Consider the following 22,870-nt stretch of genomic DNA (forward strand, 5'->3'; position numbering starts at 1 on the left):
TCTCTGCTCTGCAATGCGCCTGACCACACCTTAATTTTAGACCAACACGCCCATGGGCACACTGATGGGCGCAAGTGCCATTGCTATTTTAACAACATGGGCGCTGGACGGGAAAATGGCAACTGCGTCGGTCTTAAAATAGCAGAGACTTGCGCTGTGCTTAGCGCTGCTCTGCGCCGGGCATAAGATAGAGCCCTATATGTACAAAATACGATTGTTCTATCTGTTAATTAAGGTGTTTTACTTACTTCTTTTTGTAGGAAGACATCTTCTTCCAAGGTTGCAAGCAGGAAGTAAACTGATCTGGTCATGTGACTTTAACACTCGTCACATGACATTGATCAATTTTAATCCAGACAATCTATTTTGTTTTTTTTTTTCATTTAAAAGTTGAATTTCTTGCCCAAAGCTAACAACAACACTTTTACAGCTTCCAGAAAAAATAAATTGTGACCGGTGAGATTAAATGATACATATTAATAAATCCATGATAATAATCCTGTAATATACAGTATATAATACTACAAGAGTTAAGATTTTTACTGCAGCTGTCTTACTCATACTGAGGTTAAGTATCTACCCCCGCCAGAGGAAGAGAAAGAGAGTCACACACGCTGCTGCCCTTCTCCCTACTTCCGTTATCATGCTTTCAGTCATAAAACCAAGTTCAACACACACACTGAACACTAAACAAACTGCTCTCTCTGTCTGCCACACACACATTGATCTCTGCAGTCTGTCCACACTCTCTCCTGCTCAGTGTCCTGTGGTTTGGATGTCCTTCAACAGCTGTTGTCAGGGGGATTTTCTGGCTTCAGGAGGTGAGAGATCAACTCTTGTTTTTAATTTATCATTATTTCAATTTTGTCTTATTGTGAAGATAAATCTTGAGGCTGCACTGATCTGAACAAGAGTCATTTACATTAGGTGTTAGTGGACTGAAGTTATAAATAGAGATTTTGACCAAAGTGGATTGTTTGTAGAACAGAAAAAAGAAGTAAAAAGTAAGTTTAACTTACTTATGTTGATTTCAACAGATCTGACTTTAGTTACCGGATCATCAGGGTGTTGGGGGAGTAGACTTTTGATGTGATTTTTAGCACGTTTACAGCAGACTGATCCTCATTTTGAGCCTCAGCAGCAGAACTGTAAGCAAGCAGCCAAAGGCCAAAACTATCCTCACCAGAAAAACAGTACTAGTCATTTGGTCAAATGCCAAAATGTCAAAAATTGTTGGATCAACAAAATGTTTAACTTTGGCACAGCATAATTATTTACACCCTGTCCCGTACCACAGTCAGCACTGTTTGTTTTAACCATTTGTGCCTAAAGGTAATCAAATCAAACAGTCATGGAAAAACTCATATGAATCCATTTGAAAAGCAATGAGAAATGACCCGTGTTGTTGTTGGGAAAACCATCTCACCACAAGGTCCATTTATTAGCTGTTCTTGAGCTTTCAGTCATGTCACATGATCTTCATCAGCAGATGCCCAGCTGTCATGGGATAGTAGATGTTCAAATTTCGATTTTTCTGAGGATGTTAAAGACTAATCATCCTTGTTGGCTTACAAGTTGAAGTTCAGAGTTTATTCTTGACCTTGAAAACACCACTTGGAAAAAAAACAATCTCACCACAAAGTCCACTTAGTAGCTGTTCTGGAGCTTTTGATTAAATAGATCCTTATCACTTTAAGTTTTAAAACTCTGCAACTGCTGTATAGATGTAGTATTGCAAGGTGTTACTCAGTCCTGGTATACTGGTACAATATGATAACTTAAAAATGCTCAGAATAGAAAAACATACTTGGACAAACCAAGAGCCTGTGGACTATTGGCACGGAATCCAGTTCCATGTGAGTAGTCGGTAAATTATTGCACCGGTTTCATAACCATAGCCAGAACCTTTTATTTAACAACTTTAATTGTTCTGTTACAATATTCTTTATTTTTATGTTCTGTAAAGCACTTTGAATTGCCCTGGTATGAAATGTGCTATATAAATGAAATTGTCAACTAATTACAGTTGGTCATGAGTGGACCAAAAGTCTGAGTTCACAGTACCCAGAGACAATCCATGAAGTTTTGATAATGGAAACTTTTCAACTCTGCACAGCAAATCAATCACGCTGAACCTTTTAAACATTTACAAAAAAAAACTGTGACTTTATTTGGAGGATCAAACTTTAAAGAATTATTGACAAAGGTTAAACACATTGAGAAATATATTGATTCCAATAGACTAAATAAATAAAATGCATAAAGGAGCTTAGCTAACATGAAAAGGTGACAAGGATTCAGCTTTCTATAAGAAGAGTAAGTTACATTGTTTCTTCAGTGTTTTGTTCAGGTGGAGAGAGGTAGAGGATGTCAGAGAGCCGAGTGGCGATGGAACCGAGGCTGAATGGAGCCTCCAAACACCAGGTACCTTCCTACTTCCCTTCCTTGATAGTAACATTACACATTTTGGAAATCCATCATTATGGTTTTGGTATGAATTAATTGTTTTTCAGTCTGCAGGTTCGGGCCAACAGCTGCACGGTGCTACTGTCAGCTTCCACAACATTCACTACAAGGTGACAATGGGAGGGAGCTGTTTGTGTCGGAAGAAGGGGACGATCAAAGACATCCTCATCGACCTCAAGTGAGTACACTGAGGTGTCTAAAACTGCCAAATCAACAAACATCTTTTTATTTCTTATAAAAAGACATATTTGTACCATCAACTCCTGTCTCATAACTGTCTACAAATTTGTGCAGATCATAATCATCTCACCCTTTAGAGGGGCCCGACCCCTAGGTTGGGAACCACTGGACTAAACTATCTAACTGTATATAAAGTAGTGTAAACTAGCTCCACCTCCAGCAGCTACAACAGTAACATGCTGCTCTAACACTGATGCTTCACTATTAATAATCTAATGATGTCATATATAATAATATATCAGTCAGAGGGACCAAACCACTACTTTTACTGCAATACTTTAACTACATCAAGCTCATAATACTTATGTACTTTTACTGCAATACTTTAACTACATCAAGCTCATAATACTTATGTACTTTTACTGCAATACTTTAACTACATCAAGCTCATAATACTTATGTACTTTTACTTAAGTAGGATTTTTCATACAGAACTTTTACATGTAATGCAGTATTTTTACATTGATGTCCTGGTACTTTTACTTAAGTGAAGGATTTGAATACTTCTTCCGCCGCTGCCCTCAGGTGAAAGTTTAAAAGTTTGAGCTCAGATTTACTTCAGTAAACTGAAGCTGCATGGTCCACATGTGCAGTTATTGTGTGTGTGTGTTTGTCTACGTGCCGACAGACGCCCACCTGGGAGGCCGAAGTGACACGATCAAGGCTTGCTTGGATCAAACACACACACACACAAACACACATGTTTGGAGGAGGAAAGGAAGGAAGTTTGCTTTGGGTCCCATTTTCCCTCTGTGTCTCTGACACACACAAGCTTGAGGGAAAACAATGACTCTCAGCTTAAATCGACAAACAGATACAGTGGCAGGATGCTGAACTGCCTCAATTCTTTTGAAACTTGAATTACTGAGAAAAGTCAAGGTGTTAAATTCAGCTCTCGAATTCTAATGAACTGAGGAAACCCATAATGAACATTACATCACTCACAGTTGGAGCACTTTTATAGCTCGGATCAACATGAAACTCTCCCTGTTGAATCAACAACACAAAAGATGAACAACTGCATTAGAAGATTTCTGGAAGGTGGAAGACTGTCAGCATAAAAATTTCAGGGTAGAAGTTGAACGACTGCCAATGTGCATTTTGGCAAGAAGCAGCCAATCACCAAGCTTGAAAACCACCATGTGTGACGCCAACGGTGAGCAGAAGCTAAAGGTTACGATGCTGAGAAAACTGATTTTACATTCTCCAGAATCTCATTTTGTTTATAACTGTAACAACGAAGCATTTCAATTCATTACTGCTCTGATTCGCGCCGCTGACTGGCTTCTTCTCCATAGCAACAGTGGCCGAAGTTCATGGGTATTATGAAACTGGCAGTCATGATATAAACCTACCAGATCATTACATTACCCAGGAGAGTCTTGTATTTGTATGTTCAGTAATATTCTTTTAACCCTCCTGTTGTCCTCGGGTCAATTTTGACCGGAGGACAACAGGAGGGTTAAAAGAAGTTTCATAGTTTTTATTCGTAACTTTATGAGTAGGAGTAAAAGTGAGGGATTTTTACTTTTATCCTTCACTTAAGTCCAAAATGTTACTTTTACCTGTTTGGTAGTGGTAAAGATCTTTTCTGGTATGTAATGAACATCGCAGCCTGATTGGGCTGCTAGAGAAGCCATATCCTGTTTGTTTAGTTTAATCCTGGTGTTCAGGTTGTACACAAATATTGACTCATTAATTGTTTTTCCAATTAAGCTCGCTGGAGTGTTTTACCTGATTATTCAAGCAAATGAAAGTCAACCCAAAACCTTTCTCTCTATTACCGTTTGCACTCACAAAGAGGTCAGATCATCACCTCACCTGACAAACGATCAAAGTCTTTCATCGCGCTATGTTATGAAAATGACCAAAGTCTTTCGATTATATGTCTGTTATGAAAAATTCAATTGGTCAAAGTGCAGCACGTGTGTGTTTGCATGTGTAGAGTTTATAGTGTGTGGTATCTCTGGTATTTTATAGTTCCGTTTGTGTAATCATTGACCAGTTTCAGTCAAAGTTGAATAGGTTTGTTCTGAGCAGCTTCAGTTAATCTGCGCACGTGTGAACAATGCCCGCAGCTTGTAAGAATGTCAAAATCACTGCTTTTCAAACCCGATCCTATTTAAATTTGCATTGAACAATCACACTGTTGCAACTACCGCCGCTTATCTGGGTTCAACTACTGAAATTTCAGAAACGGGGCCTCAGTGAGTGCCACATACCTGACAGCAGTTTGACAGGAGCAGCTGTTTATCTGTTATCTCGAAGAGGCAGGAAGTTAAACATTTGGTTTGCATATGTTGGTTAAATGTGTGGAGGGGCTCTTTTCTCACATTGAGCGTGTGGGAAGATATGAAACCTTTTCCCTCTTTATCTTTCGGTTGTTATTTTTTGGCTTCATGCATACTAGAGGGTTTAGAGTGTTTTATATATCCGGTTCTGTGATAAAAAGTTGAAGATACAAGACTGTGTACATAGAGACATTGGATTAGAAGTTTACTACGACTTCCAAGGCAGATTTTAGCAAGAAACAATTCAATCTTGTATATGTGTGTGGTCATAAACTTAAGTACTGGACAAAACAATCTTTTGTCCACATGACAACACTAGAAAAAAACTCAGATTATCACCAAAGTTATTGCAATTCGTCCTGAGGAGAATATGAATATTTGTACCAAATTTCGGGGTAATCCATCCAATAGTTGTTGAGATATTTAGACTAGTGGTCAACCAACTGGGAGACTGAAAAATCACCCAGAGTTTACCCCCAACTTCTGAGAAAATTGGTTTGGTTGGAAGGTCAGAGTAAGCTTCTAGTAATAGAAAGAGAATAGGAAAAGAAGGAATAAGAAAAAGAGAGGAAGGAAGGAAAGAAGGAAGGAAGGGAGATCCGTCACGTAGGAGACAAAACAAAACTGCAGCATCATGGTTTCAGTGTTAAAAATAAACCACATTGTCATGTTTCATTAAGTTTGCTGACTAATGATCCGACAGATGTTGGACAAGGGGAAGTCCACTCTTTCTCAACAGTTGAATCAGAAACCAAAATGTTGGCTAATGGAGTGAAAGCATTGACCAAAAACCTCAATGTCCCCATATTGAGCCTTGTTGGCATGTCAAAAGGCATTAAAAATTGTTACTATTTACTCAAAAACAAAACAAAACACAAAAAAAACACTTTTTCAGTTCCTAAGAAATAGCTTAAAATACATATGAAGAAAATAAAAAATTAAGGAAAGATGAAAGAAAGAAAGAAACATCATACATGAGGCAAAAAACAAAACTGCAGCATCATGGTTACAGTTGTTAAAATAAACCAAAGTGTTATTCAGCAAAATTTTTGCTGACTAATGACCTGACAGATGATGAATGGGGGGAAGTCCACTCCCAGAGTTTGTCAGCAAAAGAGACCAAAAGCATGAATCAAATTGTTTCTCAACAGTCACTCTTTACGTGGCTTGTAAAAAAAAAACAAAACTCTTTCAGTTCCTCAAAAATATATCAACTGCAATCACACAGTTCACCAACAGTCACTGAACTTTTTTTGGAAGTTCAGTTTTTCTATCAGCAAAATTTTCCCTTCGAAGAAGAACTGAAACTTCCTCGTCATAAAAAAACAAGAAGAAAGCTGCCTCCCAGTTCCAGACTGCCCACTCACTCTGAGCAGCTTTTGAGTCTGTGGCGTGTTCAGACTGGAAAAATGACAAAATGATGTTTACTCAAGACATTTTTTTCTGATTTCTGAAAGAAGAACTGAAACTTCCTCATCATAAAAAAAACAAGACTAAAGCGGCCTCCCAGTTCCAGACTAAAATAATGACAAAATGATGTTTACTCAAAACCTGCTCAGAGTGAGTGGGCAGTCTGGTCAGTGTACAGACTAAAAAAACCCAAATCTCTGTGTGGAGTCTGGAGTATGGACACTATTCTTTCACAATGCTATGCACAAATATGGACAAACTTAGGTAATAATGGATGGAAGCAGCTCCAGGAAACAAAAAATAACAATTAAACTTTTGAAACATTTTCCTGTATTTTTGTTTGGTCTTTAGCATTTCCTGCTAATATAAAACAACGTAGTATGTTGATTTCTTGTACACTAACAGTATACTGTGAAGAGATATACAATATACAATTACCAAATTTGATTTGGGAGACAGTTTAAGAGTCTGCAGCCATTCTAGCAGCTCTATGAGACTGTAATTCCTACACTTTTTGCACAGTGCTTGATGTGAGTCAAACAATCCACCTTCTCTTCTATTACGCAACAACAACAGCTCTCACACAGAGAACCGTGAAAATCAAATCTCCAGACCACATACTCCACTCATGTCGCTCATGTCGTTGACTGGGAACACCAGCTCCTCCCCTCAGGGAAGCTCAACAGACACAAAACACGTCTTCATCCATCAGGCCATTAAAGCTGTAAACAAACACACCAAAAGACGACAGTAACAACGGTTGATTGTTGTTGATGATGTTTGTGTAATAAGCGATGATGTCAGAGATTATGGAGATTAGATGAGATTCTTGAGTGTTTTATTTTGAGTATTTCAGAATTCTGAGTATTTATTGATTTTTTTAGTATTTATTGTACATCTACTTTTTATCTAGATATTAATGGGACGTATGATGTAAGATGTGTATCACTGTTGAATTATTCGGTGCTGCACAGCAGTACTGATAAGACTTTATTGTCCCACAGAGCCAATAAAGCCTTATCTTATCTTTGAGTTAAATGCTGACATTCGTGTCTACCAAGCAGATCTTGAGATTTTCACAGACTTTTGTGAAAACTTTGACCTGCTGGTGGCGCTAGCGGGATTCATCCTCTGGAGAGTATGAAAATTTCATGACAATCCATCAAATGGTTGCTGAGACATCTTGCTAGTATCTGGCTAAACACTGGTGTAAATAATAAAGTTGAATCCAAAATATTTCATTTCTGTTTATCTCTCTCTCTCTCTCAGTGGGATCATGAAGCCGGGTCTCAACGCCATCATGGGAGCGACAGGAAGCGGCAAGTCATCGTAAGTGTTGCACATGTGTGTGTGTAAATAAAGAAAAAGCAAGAAAGAGAGTCGTCAAACATTGCTGCTTTTACTTATTCAGATGATGCGTAAGAGAAAAGTCTGTGTCAGAGTTTAACATCTTTATTCAACCAGGAAGTCTGTTGAGATACATTATCTCTTCTACAAGGGACACCTGGTCAAAATGGAAGCATAAAATAGGTCACATAGTTACATAAAACCACACATCATTCATTACAACAATCATATCAAACATGGACATGATAAGATCAATTGTATTACTCATGAAATATTTTTTGAATGTGATGCTTGATTGTCTGATGTGAAGGAAATTCCAGACACTGTTTATCTTGCACATTTTTTCCATAGTTGCATTGTTGTACACATAGTTTTACCAAGTTCAGAGAAGATTTTAGGGACTTTTTCTGTCGCTTGAAGTAAAAAAAAACACATTAAATCATCTTATGATTCAATGTTGTAGGACAAAACATGAGTGAATACTAATGGCATCGCATATTTGTATATATAAAATAAATATAACATCGAGTGCAGAATAAATACTTTTGATACTTTAAGTAAATTTTACAAGTAATACTTTTGTACTTTTACTTAACTAAGATTTTGAATACAAGACTTTTCCTTGTAATGGAGTATTTATATACTGTTTGATTGCTACTTTTACTAAAGTAAAATATCTCGTTACTTCTTCCACCGCTGATCAAAATGAAAATAAAAACCTAATTTGGGTTTCAGTTATCAAACAGGACGGTTGCTGCTGTCGTCATGGACAACACTGTTATATAAATAAAGTTATTTCGTTATTCTGATTGTGAAAGGTGTCTCAAACTCTGAAAAGCAGGAAGCTCCATGATTCATCACAGCGGGCTGATTGATCTCTACTGAAGTTTGCTGTTTTTCGTTCAGGTTTCTGGATGTTTTGGCAGCCAGGAAGGATCCTGCAGGTCTGTCGGGAGAAGTTTTGATCGACGGAGCTCCTCAGCCTCCAAACTTCAAATGTCTGTCTGGATATGTGGTGCAGGTGAGTGAGACAGACAGGAAGACAGACCGACAGTAGCCGACTCAGTGAAAGGAGCCAATAGAGAGGCTTTGATTCAGGAGAGTTTCCTGGTCCGGGCAGGAAGGAGCTGCATGCAACAATAAGACCAAATCTGTTTCAGTCACATTCAGTATATGTTAAATGATTTTAGAAATCCTGAGTCAAACTGCCAGTAGTATCAACTGTTGTGTTGTTTTTAATAACGTCTGCAGGACGACGTGGTGATGGGAACTCTGACGGTCAGAGAGAACTTCAGCTTCTCGGCGGCGTTACGTCTCCCGTCGACCGTCACTCAGGAGGAGAAAGACCAGAAAGTCAACAAACTGATCCAGGAGCTGGGACTGACCCGAGTGGCCGACTCCAGGGTGAGAGGCGGGAGGAAAGGGTGACGGATGGATATGAGTCACAAGCATTTGCAAAGAAGGACAGAAAGTGAGGAAGAAAGAAATAGAGGAGATATGAAAGATGATAGAGAGAAAGAAACGATGACAAGAAAGATGAGATAGAGGGAAAGAAAGTGCAACAAGACGAGAAAAGTGAGTGAAAAGAAAGACAAATAAGAGAGTGACATGAAAGACAAGAAAGATGGAAAGAAAAAGCGACGAGAAAGAGATGAAAGAGGGAAAGATAGAAACAAGAAAGATGTGAAAGAAAGAAATAGTGACCACATAGACAGTAAAGAGCAACAAGACCAGAAAGTGAGCATCAAGAAAGAGCAACAAAACAAAAAGAAAGAACAAATGAGGGAAAGCAAAGAAGAAGAAGCATGAGGTAAAAGCAAAAGGGAAGAATTAAGAAAGAAAGAATGTAAAAAACAATTTGAAGCACAAGAAAGACCAGAAAGAAGGAAATAAAGAACGACAAGAAGAGTGACGGACGTGACAGTAAAAGAGACAAAACAGAAAGAAAAAGAGAGAAACAAGGAAGGAAAGCAAGGAAGAACTAACAAGGAAGGAGTAAAAAAAAATAATGAGGAGCGAGAAATAGAGAGACAATAATAGAAACACAATGGATGAAAATAATAAAAAGGAAAAGGGGTGAAGGAAGGAAAGAAACAGGCAGGAGATGATGGTTCTGGTTCGGATCAGGGATGAGGGAATACATCATCCTCACAAGTATAGAGGAAAGAAACATTGGTGTGTGTGTGTGTGTGTGTGTGTGTGTGCAGGTGGGCACTCAGCTGATTCGTGGGATCTCCGGCGGCGAGAGGAAGAGGACGAACATCGGCATGGAGCTGATCATCGACCCGCCCGTCCTCTTCCTGGATGAACCCACTACAGGCCTCGACGCCAGCACCGCTAACTCTGTGCTGCTGCTGCTCAAGAGGTGAACACACACACACACACACACACACACACATTTTAACCAAACAGAAATGAACCTGTCCTTGAAGATAAATCCACACGTTCATGAGTGAGAATATTTGAATATCTTCCTCCTTCTGTTTCTCCAGGATGGCGAACAACGGTCGCACCATCATCCTGTCCATCCACCAGCCTCGCTACTCCATCTACCGCCTGTTCGACAGCCTCACCCTGCTGGTCAACGGCAAACAGGTCAATGAAATACCGGTCAAGCTACGTCACATCCTGGGAAAACACATCAGCTACTGTCATGACTTCATGTTGTGTTGTTAAGGTAGAAATTCATGGAAACTCTTCGTCTGCAGGTTTATCACGGCCCGGCACAGAGCGCTCTGGAGTATTTCTCAGACATCGGTAGGAACATGAGATTAACTTCAAGTTCTTAACTTAAGTCTGCTTTATACTTCTACTCCACTACATTTATTTGACAGCTTTAGTTACTTTTCAGACTTCACAAACTCCTCACATGCTTTCATTTCAATAAATGTTCAAATGATCCAATATTTCACCAAAAATCAAAGACTGCTGCTGATACTTATGTACTTTTACTTAAGCAGGATTTTTCATGCAGGACATGCAGTATTTTTACATTGATGTATTGGTACTTTTACTGAAGTAAATGATCTGAATACTTCTCCCACCAGGATACACCTGTGAGCCTCACAACAATCCTGCTGACTTCTTCCTGGACGTCATCAATGGAGATTCGACCGCAGTCATCAGCAACATGGACAGAGAAGGTGCGTATGTTTATTTATAATTATTTAAGAAGACCAAAAGAGGAAAAAGGTGGTGAACATTCTCCAAATTAGCCGTGGTTTTACTGATTCTTAATTCTTTAATGGTCAGTTTGGGTAAAAGTCAGATAAAAACACATCAGTTATCTTCATTAAAACAGTTTCCTGCATCAAGAGTTAAGACAGGGTCATTATTAATAAAGTTTTGGGGTTTTATTAATGGATGTTAATGGATAATTGGATGTGTCTTCTCGCCTCGTTCTTCCTCCAGATCCAGATTCAGACGCGGTGTTGGCGTCCAAACGGGGCATCGAGGACAAACTGATGGAGGAATACAGAAACTGCTACTACTTCAGACAGACTAAATCAGAGCTGGGTACGTACAGTATAACAAGGTCGAGCTGCTCATTTAACATGTTTTAAATTGACATGTTCAGAAAACCTAATGCAACTAAGTTAAGGGAGGAAAAAAGGACACAACACTAAAATAGAACAGTTGAGTTGAGACATATTGTTCTTTATCATGTCCTCATATTGTTTTATCAAGCCACGATACAATATAGTCCCCATTAAGAGTCTAGGAGCATGTGATGTTTTAGTTCATACACACCCAGACTCACACTTACAACTTCTAAAAGAAAACTTGAAACTTATCTTTTCAAACTTTCTAGAAACTTTTACTGTATTTTACGTCACTCACTGTATTTATTCATGAAGACATAATTTCATAGGTTTTTAAATCTTTTGTTTCTTTGAGAAAATGTTTTTAATGTTTCAATTTCTTACATCTATCTTATGCTACTTTTGTGAGGCACATTGTATTGCATCTTGGTCTATAGATGTGCTGTATAAATAATATTAATTATTATTAACATCACTCATAGTGATAGTTTACAGGCAACAAAATGAGCAGAAGACATGACTTAAAGTGTCTATAATCAATATTCTACCACAGTCTGATCTGTCAGTGTGTAATGTGTTGGTTGTGGCTCGTAGTGATGAACCTACAGAGAATTATCAGTGACTCTGCAGCTCCTCTCGGCTTTACGGAGCTTTATAGTGAGTTTCAGCTCATTGTTTATCTGTCCGGCTGCAACTTTACTGTTCTGGTTCACTCTCAGCGCTCTCATAGCGTCTTTTTGGGCTGCAGCAGGCAGCTGTTTTCAGAGAAAAAGCTGTAAAAGCCGCTGTACACTACCTGCTCAGCACCAAACGGCAAACAGACACAGTTAGCTGTAGACTAGCTGGTGAACATAGTGGAGCATTTAGCAGCTAAAGAGCCAGATATTTCCCTCAGGAGTTGGTAGAGAACTAAAACAGAGCTAAAAGAGAGTGAATATTGGACTTACATTCACCAGGTGGACAGAAACACGACTCCAAATGAATGATAATGTTGCTTCGTAACTGCTGGATGTAGAAATGAGCAACTGTTTGCTAACAAGTTCAACATATCTACTTAAAAGATGATGATATGTCAGTGTTGTGTTCACTACTTGTTAATCACTACAGGTTTAATAAAGAAAAGAGAGTTAATAAGAGTGAATACTGAAGTAGAAGCTCTGTCTCCTGTATTTTTTCAGAAAGGATCATCAGTGGAAAGCCGACAACCACCTCAGCTCGCTCCCGAACCATCACCTACAACACCAGCTTCCTGACGCAGTTCAGATGGGTTCTCAAGAGAACGTTTCGCAACCTCATGCTCAACCCTCAGACCTCCTTCGCTCAGGTGAGAACACCGAGGAGTTTCTTTTTTACTTTGGCACTAAAAAGACTGTAACGTTGAAAGATATCTACTTGATTTGACTCATTTGGACGCTGAAGCTTCATATTAGCAACATCTAGTGGCCATTAGAGGAACTGCAGCTTCACTTAAAGGACGGGGTCACACATTCCCAGAACTTTTTTAAAACAATATTCAGGCGCCCAAATAAACTTTAAATCAGGTTATGCTCACTGTCATCATTCCTGCTGTTCATATATTCCCTTCCTGCGTGTAAGGGCCCCTTCACACTGCGCAACTCAGGGCTGTCTGAGAAGAAAGTTGAATTATTGTGAAAGAAATCTTTGGTTGTTAATCCCAAACCTTCCTCTTAGATTTCACCATGAGACATGTCCACCTACACAAATTTAGAAATTTGACAACCTGCAGCAAAATTCTGAAAGTCATAAATTTAAGACCAAATTCTTACAATGCGACTGCTGTTATGACCCACGTCTACAAACCAACCAATCAGAGCACAACATGAAATAAGTACGATCCACCACACATTCACCGAACAATCTGACTGCCTCAAACTGATTCTGTACAGTCTCAATGTGACATGCAATAAACATCCACCATTGATTACTGCTGAATATTGTGTTTTTAATCTCTTTAGGTTGCAGTAACGATGTTCCTCGCTCTGGTCGTCGGAGCTATTTTCTTTGACGTCCAGAACGATCAGAGTGGAATGCAGAACAGGTATTCTACTTTATTCTATTATATTCTGGTTAGTAGTTCAATAGTATAAATAATAGAAGTAGTAGCAGCAGTAAAAGTATGTTTCATATTATGAGCAGTAATAGTATCGTTTGTCATACTCTGTATATTATTCTATATTATTACATTACGATATTCTCAGTTTGTATAGAGTTCTGTATCAGACTTGTGAGCTGGGTTGTGGATCAGTTTGATCATGCTGTTGTCGTGTTTTCAGGTTCGGTGCTCTCTTCTTCATCACCGTGAATCAGTGTTTCAGCTCGCTGTCGTCTGCTGAACTCTTCATCTCAGAGAGAAAACTCTTCATGTGGGTCCGATGTGCAAACACACACACACACACACACATATATATTTGAGGATAATATATTGATTTTCATTCATCCTCTAACTGCTAAACCCAAACCTTAAAGAGGTAATTAAACATTTTGGGACGTATGTGTATTCACCTCGTTTGTAAGAATGAGATGAGAAGATCTGTGGCACCTCAGATGTTTGGACAATGTCGTCTGCTTTTAACTCGATCTGCCTCCTCCTCCACCCTGCCCACTGCAGACACCTCATTCTTTACTGATTAGGTTTCCGTCACTGGTAACCAGTTCTCCCCTCTGATCAAAGAGGAAGTCTCCAACCTTCTGCTTGACTCCTGTCCCACTACCTGATACCATCCAACCTCCTACAGACCATTTTTTGACTGCAAAGAGGGACGATTAAATGTGATTTCAGTTGTACTTAAAGGAACTGCACAGATCAGGTTTATAGATGTAACTGATGGTGTGTTTGTCTCTCTCTCTCCAGTCATGAGTATATCAGCGGTTACTACAGGCTGTCCGTCTACTTCCTGTGTAAGATCCTGTCTGACATCATCACGCTGAGGACCATCCCCGCTATGGTCTTCAGCTGCGTGGCGTACTTCATGATCGGTGGGTTGGAGACACACACTACAGTATGCTGTGTATTTATGTTTATATCAGCAATATTAATAATCGGTTAAGTCATTTTGAAAGGTAAAATGCCAAAATTTCTCTGGTTCCCACTTCTCAAATGTGACAAATTTCAAGTTTTAATTTTTTTATATCATTGTAAATTGATTATTTTTGAATTTAAGTTTTAAAATGGGAACTGTGTTTGTGTTTTCCACTATTCTCTGGCATCTTCTAGATTAAATGATGGATCAAAATATATATATAAACAAATAATACATAATTAATTCTCAGTTGCAATCCTAATTATATATTTTCATATGCTCATATGCTACATTTAAGACCGTAACCCTTTTTTATTCAGAGTTTCTCTTTCAGTTTTATCCTGTTTTTAGTTATTCTCAAGATATTTTTACATTTTGGGTTTGTATTTTCTTAAATTAAATAGTTTTAGCACTTTTATCTTGTGTCAGTTTTAGTTTTAGAGTATTTTAAGTTTGTTCTCACCACTGTTCAAGCAACTACTGTGCATTTAGAAACCCACAGACTTAAGTAGACTGAGATCTCCAATGTCTGGTATCGCGAGACTAACACTGAATAAACTCTATTTGTATTAAAACATGATCACAAAAGCAACTTTATGTGTAGTTTTCATTTGTTTTTGTGAGAAAGTTGTTGTTTTTATAAATTTTTTTAAGAAATCCATTCATCAGTTATTTAATAATTCAGGTTTTGTCCACCAAATTTTTGCAACGATTATAACCTTGGTTCTCTGATGTTTGTACGTGTGTGTGTGTGTGTGTGTGTGTGTGTGTGTGTTTGTGTGTGTGTGTGTGTGTGTTTGTGTGTGTGTGTGTGTGTGTGTGTGTGTGTGTGTGTGTGTGTGTGTGTGTGTGTGTGCAGGTCTGAAGCCAACAGCTGAAGCCTTCTTCCTCTTCTGGTTCACTGTGACTCTGGTCGCGTACACGGCCACCGCCATGGCTCTGGCCATCTCAGCCGACCAGACGGTGGTGGCCATCGCCAACATCTTCATGACCATCGCCTGCGTCTTCATGATGGTAACACACACATCAGCACAAACATTCAGATGAGTGATGGTAGCACAATTAATTGTAATAATCCGAATTATCTTAATATTCATAAATTTGTCCTTGTATTAATATTTAGCTCTAAAGCTCCATTCAGACAGGATGAACATCACAGGGGGATGTGGGAAATTAAATATTCAAATCAAGTTTATTTATAACGCACATTTAAAAACAACCAAAGTGACCAAAGTGCTGTCAATAAAATAACAAAAATAAAATAAAATAACATAACATTGTACCAACAAAAGAGCAGTAGAGATAACAGTAATACCATCCCATAAGCATAACAAATGAATACGAGAGATCCGGGGTTGGAAAGGGGACAGAGGAGCTCAGAGATGCACTGGGGCGCCAGTGTAAAGCTTTAAAAACAAATAATAGAACTTAAACTCAGTCCTATACTTGACCGGTAGCCGACGCAGGAACGCCAGTACAGGTGTGTTGTTGTCTCTGTTCCTGGTACCAGTTAGTAGTCTAGCGGCAGCATTCTGCACCAGCTGAAAGCAAAACAAGGACGACTGGCTGATAAACAAATAAAGAGGACTACAGTAATCCATCCGAGAGGGATCGAGGCATCTGTGACAATCTTCAGGTCATTAAATGAGAGGAACAGTTTGAGTTTGGTGACATTTATTACCTGGAAAAAGCACAACAGTGTCAATTTGTTTGTCAAAATATTCACAGTACTCATCAGTAATTTAAGTCATCGTTCCAGATAAGATTTAAAGGACATGGACTTTCACCAGGACAAAAGAGAAAGAGAAAGCTACAAGTCTCCTCAAGGGGACGCCTGAGAGTTTTGAAAACTAGAGAGTTAGAGTTAAAAGTTGAGGCAAAGATACTGCATGAGGTGGATTTTAGTTGAAAAAAAAAATCTTTTTCGGAGTCATAACTCAAATGTGAACACACAGACATGAAACACATATTGATATCATTCAGTGTGACTTACACTTCCTGAGGATATCATTACCTCTGATGTCCATCAGTAATAATCCTCCACAAATCCACAGAGAAAAAAGAGGCTTCAGAACTTCAGTTTTCTTCATTATCAAAGTAATCTAGTGACAGATGTCTGTAAATTCATGTTAACAGGAGCTGCTAACAGCTAATTCAGCTACTTTTAAAGGCGCCAATTTGCCAAAATGTAAACAAAAATCGGCTAAAAACGGGGCCACCTGTAGCTGACATGACAACAGATTTTTCATTTTTTTCTGTCATCATACTTGTTCCCAAACAGGCCCATAATGTATGTTAGTGTTTCCATTTGTCAGATTACCAAAAACATTTTGATCTCCTTCATTTTCACACAAAATTTTCCACTGAGCTGAAAAAAACGTAGAATAAAAAACCGCCAAGATCCGCTTTAAAACACAAGGACGGCGCTCCAGATGGGATTTCAATGACAGGAGACAGAAAACAGCCGGTCGTTGCAGCTGTAACTATTACTGGGTTGAAGGTAAAAAATAAACCCACATATGTGCTGCAGACTGCATTAAAATCTGCCCACATCCCTTACAGACATAAATCCAGTCCAGATGCAGCTTAAGACAACATGTGTGAAGGAGTGAAGATGATAAAAGTAGTTTAAAATGAACTCGGAGGAATAACTGTGACAAATAATCGTGATGATCTACATCAACCCTCAACATGAGAACACACACAAACACAAAGCCATTAAAACACTTTTTGTAATAGAAAGAAATATGTTTGATATCTTTAAACCTCTTTCTCTCTCTTGTTCTGCAGATCTTTGCAGGTCTGCTGGTGAATCTTCCCTCCATCGTCAGCTGGCTGGCTTGGTTAAAATACCTTAGTATACCACGATACGGCCTCAGTGTATGTACATAAACACTCACACACACAGTGACAGTGCAATCAAATCTGCTTCATTCAGCTTAGTAGGTTCCTTCTTCTACTGCAAGTCATTGTGAGTGAAAGAGTTTAAAAGTTTTAAAAGAAAGAAAAATGCCAAAAACAAGTTGTGATACTTGGCTGAAGGCAAGTAAAGAAGTATTATGAGCTTGATGTAGTTAAAGTATTGCAGTAAAAGTACATAAGTATTGTGAGCTTGATGTAGTTAAAGTATTGCAGTAAAAGTACATAAGTATTATGAGCTTGATGTAGTTAAAGTATTGCAGTAAAAGTAGTGGTTTGGTCCCTCTGACTGATATATTATTATATATGACATCATTAGATTATTAATAGTGAAGCATCAGTGTTAGAGCAGCATGTTACTGTTGTAGCTGCTGGAGGTGGAGCTAGTTTACACTACTTTATATACAGCAGATAAATCTGAGGGGTGGTGAGATGATTAATGGGAGAGGAAAGAAGAAAAAACAAAGTTCTGATACACAAATCTGTTTTCAGTTTTTTGGGCTTTTTCTCTAATCTTTGATTTTTGCTGAAATATTGGATCATTTGAACATTTATTGAAATGAAAGCATGTGAGAAGTTTGGAGGGAAAAATCACTATTTGGTGGAGCTGTTAACAACTCATAGACATGTGAAATGTGACCCTGACTACACACTGCTTTTTGTAAGACGTCAAAAGACAAAAAGGTTGGAAACCACTGGTTTCATTTTTAACAATGTGTTGTATTTTAAAAGCTTGTTATATTATCCATTGTGTCAAATCTTCATCTGAAAAGTAACTAAAGCTGTCAAATAAATGTAGTGGAGTAGAAAGTACAATATTTCCCTCTGAAATGTAGAAAGTAGCATCACATGGAAATACTCAAGTAAAGAACAAGTACCTCAAAACCTAAGTACAGTACTTTAGACACCATATGTGGCTCTGAATTTCTGGAAATGTAAAAATATTTTTTAAACTATGACAGTTATATGATGATGATGATGATGATGATGATGATGATGATGATGATGATGAAGGTGTTGATGAGGCTCTTTGTGTCTCTTCAGGCTCTGCAGATTAATGAGTTTTCTGGGCTGAAGTTCTGTCAATCGCTTAACAGTAGCGTCATTCCACCTGGACTTGCGTAAGACACCATCACACACACACACACACACACACACACACACACACACATGTTTAGATGTTAGTTGTATGTGTAATTTTGATGTGATTTAATGAATGAAAATGATCACAGTGGCAGAGTTACAATAAAACAACATGCACATTCAGTTTGTGCTGCACTGATGGCTCCATCTGCTGGACATCATGACACATTACAGCCTCCTGTTTCGTTGATTTGATTGAAAACAAATCAGACTAAAAGAGGAATGAAGTACAGTATAGTATATTTCAGCAGTCAGAGAGTCTGTTAGTCTGTTAAACAGTCAGTTAGTTCAATATCATTAGTCAGTAAGTCATACAACAGGATAAATTAGTGTTTTAGTGCAACTTTTTGACATAAATTTAGTCAGTAAATTAAATTATTAGCCAACTGATACACTGCTAGTTATGCAATGACTTAGTTAAAGTGTCAGCCTGTTAGTTTCCTAATTATGTGGTTAGTTACTTACATAAATTTAAAAAAAAAGTTTGATAGTTTTGTGGATTCTTGCATAAATAATTAGTTGATTGGTTGGTTAGTTGCTTAAAAGGTGGCGTCTTTCACTGCCTGTTAGTGAGTTAGTTAATTAGTTAAAGTGTGATACTGTTAGTTAAATGATTGGCTACTTACTTAGATAAAGGGTGAACGAGTTAGTTACTTACTTTGTTCCAGTTTGAGCCTGAACGTTTAGTTAGATGGTTGATTACTGACATATTTAAATTGCTTCAGTTTAATGTGGGTCAGTTAGTTAACGATTAAATTTGTGGCTTTCATACTTATTTAAAAGGCCAGTTAGATAGTTTTAGGTTGATACTTACATTGTCAGACTTTTCATTATGCTCATTATTTAGTCAGACAGTGACATCGTGTACTGGGTTAATAACCAGTCAGTGAACTGGTTGGTTGTTCGGTTATCGAGGAACCTTTGTGCTTTGTGTCCAGTTGCACAGGGGAAGATTTTCTGAAGGAGCAGGGTGTTGATTACTCCGTCTGGGGCTTCTGGCAGAACCACTTCGCTCTGGGCATCATGACCATCAGCTTCCTCACCATCGCATACCTCAAACTGCGCTTCATCAGGAAGTTCACATAGATTTTCATCACCATCATCATCATCATCATCATCATCATCATCATCATCGTCACCAGCACCATATTAGTACAATCTGAGAGGCAGACTTTGTGAAAAATCTGAAAAATGTGAGCAGGAAACACTCTTACCTCCCTGGCGTTGCCCTTGAGCAAGGCACTGAACCACTGAGCTTTATGCAGATGTGATTTGTAACTATTTTTCCCAACTGATGTCAATTAATTCAATTGATGAAATGTAATCATCCAGATTATTTGTTTGTAAGATGATATTTCATTGTCATGGAGGTGTTATTAATTATTTGTTCACTCCTTACTAACACAGAAGCACTTCAGTCTATTAACTAATGATGATCTATTTTATGATTTTGCACTTTAAAGTTCAGAGTTAAATAAGTATTTTTTTCATCACACAAATACAAGAATTTTATATTTATGATTTTTTTTAAAATAAAGTACTGAATGTAAATTTTGAATCTCAGTTCTGTTGATTTTTATAAATATTTAATCACATCAGTGATGTTGACGGTCAAGATTTGAGTCATAAAAATCTCATGTTTGAGATTATTTTTTTTACTGGAAACAAACAGAAATGACACAAGACACAAGAATTATTTGAGCCTGAAAGTTGATTTGTGACCCTTGAAAGACTTTGACAAAATCATTTTAACTCAAGGTCCACGCAGAAGCTTTTTTCCTGACCTTTCAACCACATCTCGGTGTCTTTATCAGCTGCAGGGTTTTGCCTCCTGGCAGTTATACATGATCGAAGCGCCGTCTGCAGTCATGTGACCACTGAACAAACTTCATCCACTGGTGAAGTCCATGAAATGTTGATGAAAGCTCTGGAAAACAATAGTAACCAGACTCTGAGTTTCATATTATTTTGCTAAACATGATATTTTTGCTTTTTCAGCTCAACATATTTGGTATTTTTGCAAACTTTGAGTCGTTGATTAAATTTTAAAACAGACCAAAACTTGTCGCTCAGCTTCAGTTTGAAATGATGATTCCAGCAGAGTAGAAAAAGTTAAAAACAGAGATGAAAAACACGACTAAGAGTCTAAAGCCATGCTACTGGCTCTGTGAGGCTGTTGTGAAGACATTTCACTGAAAAACATAAACCTGAACCTCATGGTGGCACTAGAGGAGAAGTCAGAGGATCACCAAAGTCATTAAGATGATCCTCTGGACACAGTGGACATATGTGCCAAATTTTGTGGAAATTCTTCCAACAGATGTTGAGATATTTCAGTCTGTGCTGCCAGCTTGGCTACAAAACCAACCTGTCTTTTGTTTATGACAAGATAATGGGAGAGGATCATGAATAAACATTCACCTATACACACACACACCTACACACAAGATTAGAGCGCTACGGTTGACTGTACAGGAGGTGTGTGTATGTAAGCAGACACTTGTTTCCATAGCAACCGTGACTATAAACCCTCACAGCATGAGTGTGTGTGATGTTATGAAATCTCTTCTTCCAGTTAACTAATACCAGTAATGGCTGGAAGTGTACAGGTAGACACACACCTTGTGTTGGTGCGTGACGGGGAAATCTTTGTGTGGGAAGTGAATGAGTAACAGTTTTAAACTGTTCAATGTGCCCCTGAGCAAGGCATTGACACATCAACTGAGACAATAAAGCAGCTTTATCTCTCTAAAGGCTTTTTAACACAAGTCCAAACACAAATGTGATGTTGAACTTCTTCAAACAAGCTCAAACTGAAAAACATGAGACAAGACTCAAGAGAAACAAAGATACAACTTACTTTCTTTACATATGGTGTGAAAACATGAAGGCAAAATAAGACACTAAATAAAAAAGGAAATTTTAAAGTTGAGAAAAAGAGGAAAAAGCAGTTGAGAGTAGGGCTGAAACTGACAATCATTTTTATTATTGATTAATCTGCAGAGTATTCTCTTGATTAATTGTTCATGAAATGCAAAAAACTAGTGAAAAAACTGCATTCACATATTTGTGGTGTCTGCAGTTTGCTTGTTTTGTCTAACAGTCCTAAACCTTCAGATATTCAATTCATTGTCAAATATGACAAAGAAAAACAGCAATTTGTCACATGTGAGAAGCTGGAACCAGAAAATATTTGGCAGTTTTGCTTGAAAAATGACTGAAACAAATGAATCGTTTATCCAAATATGTTAATTTTCTGTAATTTAAAGATTATTTAAAGGTTTTTTTGTATGTTCTTTTGCTATTCATCTGCTTGGCTGGGGTTGAAAATGTCACATTTGGGAGCACCCTGGTAGCTGAAGGGTTACTGTGCTGCCACATAACTGCAACGTCCCTAGTTTCAGTCCAGCCAGGCCCTTGTTTCCTTCACTGCCCACTATCCAATAAAGGCAAAAAAAGTCACATTTGTTAATCTCATGATGTTGGCAGGTAGATATCTGAAGACCAGACTGAATCCTAGACGAATTGAACTGCAACAATAAGTTGATTAAGTTTATTAACATGATATGAGCCAACAGAAGGGTTTAATCCAAGGAGGGTTGAATCAAGGGCAACTGGACTTAGTCATAAATACTTGAAGACGTTTCGCCTCGGAGAGTCACAGGTATTTAACCTCTGTGGGGTCATTATCAAGGTCATTGACACCACTTGGTTCATTGGTGCTCCAGGCTGTTTTAACAACAGATGTTAAGAGTGGTTGGAGTTGTCACTTGGACCCTGTTTACACTTGGTTTTAAAATGCGTCTTGTGTGATCGGATCACAAGTGGACAGTGCTAAATATAAGTGTAAATGACCACCAAGACACATTGCGATCTGATCGCTCAAACCATGTGCCGAGGTGGTCTGGGCCGCATTTGACCACGTATCTTTTGTAGTGTAAACGCTAATGTGTCCTGATGTGTCCCCGACAAGGACGTAACAGGAAAATACATCATCAATGCAGGACGTAGTGGTTGCTTTTGGTGACAGCGCACCAACGCCAAATGACTTTGTCCTGCCAATCTCAACAGTTGGAATAGCCTGTACATGTGTTTTAGTTCTTGAACCATTGTTGTTTTCTTAGTTAGCCCATGCAAAACAAGTCAGACAGACTGACGAAATAACTGTGCATGGGGGCCTTTGACCTTCTAAGTGAGGTGATGTGGGCAGTAACAAAAAACTGAACACAAGTGGTCAGCTGGACACCTTGGAGACGCATGATAGACCAGGTGTGAACGGCGATGTGTCTCAGCTGTCCACTTGTGTTCAGATCACCGAAATACATTTTAAAACAAAGTATAAACAGCTTCATGAGGCCAAATATGAATGGCTGTTAAATCTCCTGGGAAGGGATGACAGCACTGTGGGGGGACGATAAGTGGTTTCGTAGACCTCCTCCTCTGTTGAGAGGTGGTTTCTCTACTTTGATGT

General features: G+C 38.4%; 1 protein-coding gene across 1 annotated transcript; it reads left to right on the forward strand.

Moving 5' to 3' along the window:
* Window positions 1-701: 701 nt before the first annotated feature.
* On the forward strand, window positions 702-19,931 carry abcg2a (ATP-binding cassette, sub-family G (WHITE), member 2a). The gene is made up of 19 exons (XM_044341986.1): window positions 702-821; window positions 2,339-2,424; window positions 2,514-2,644; window positions 7,677-7,736; window positions 8,661-8,775; window positions 9,006-9,158; window positions 9,962-10,119; window positions 10,247-10,349; window positions 10,463-10,511; window positions 10,802-10,897; window positions 11,166-11,270; window positions 12,475-12,620; window positions 13,273-13,355; window positions 13,591-13,680; window positions 14,169-14,293; window positions 15,197-15,351; window positions 17,128-17,217; window positions 18,301-18,377; window positions 19,338-19,931. Exons 2-19 carry the CDS (start codon window positions 2,368-2,370, stop codon window positions 19,483-19,485), a joined length of 1,941 nt encoding a protein of 646 aa, XP_044197921.1. The 5' UTR covers window positions 702-821; window positions 2,339-2,367; the 3' UTR covers window positions 19,486-19,931.
* The last annotated feature ends 2,939 nt before the right edge of the window (window positions 19,932-22,870 follow it).

The sequence above is a fragment of the Thunnus albacares genome, chromosome 22 (genome assembly GCF_914725855.1).
Source record: "Thunnus albacares chromosome 22, fThuAlb1.1, whole genome shotgun sequence".
Lineage (NCBI taxonomy): Eukaryota > Metazoa > Chordata > Actinopteri > Scombriformes > Scombridae > Thunnus > Thunnus albacares.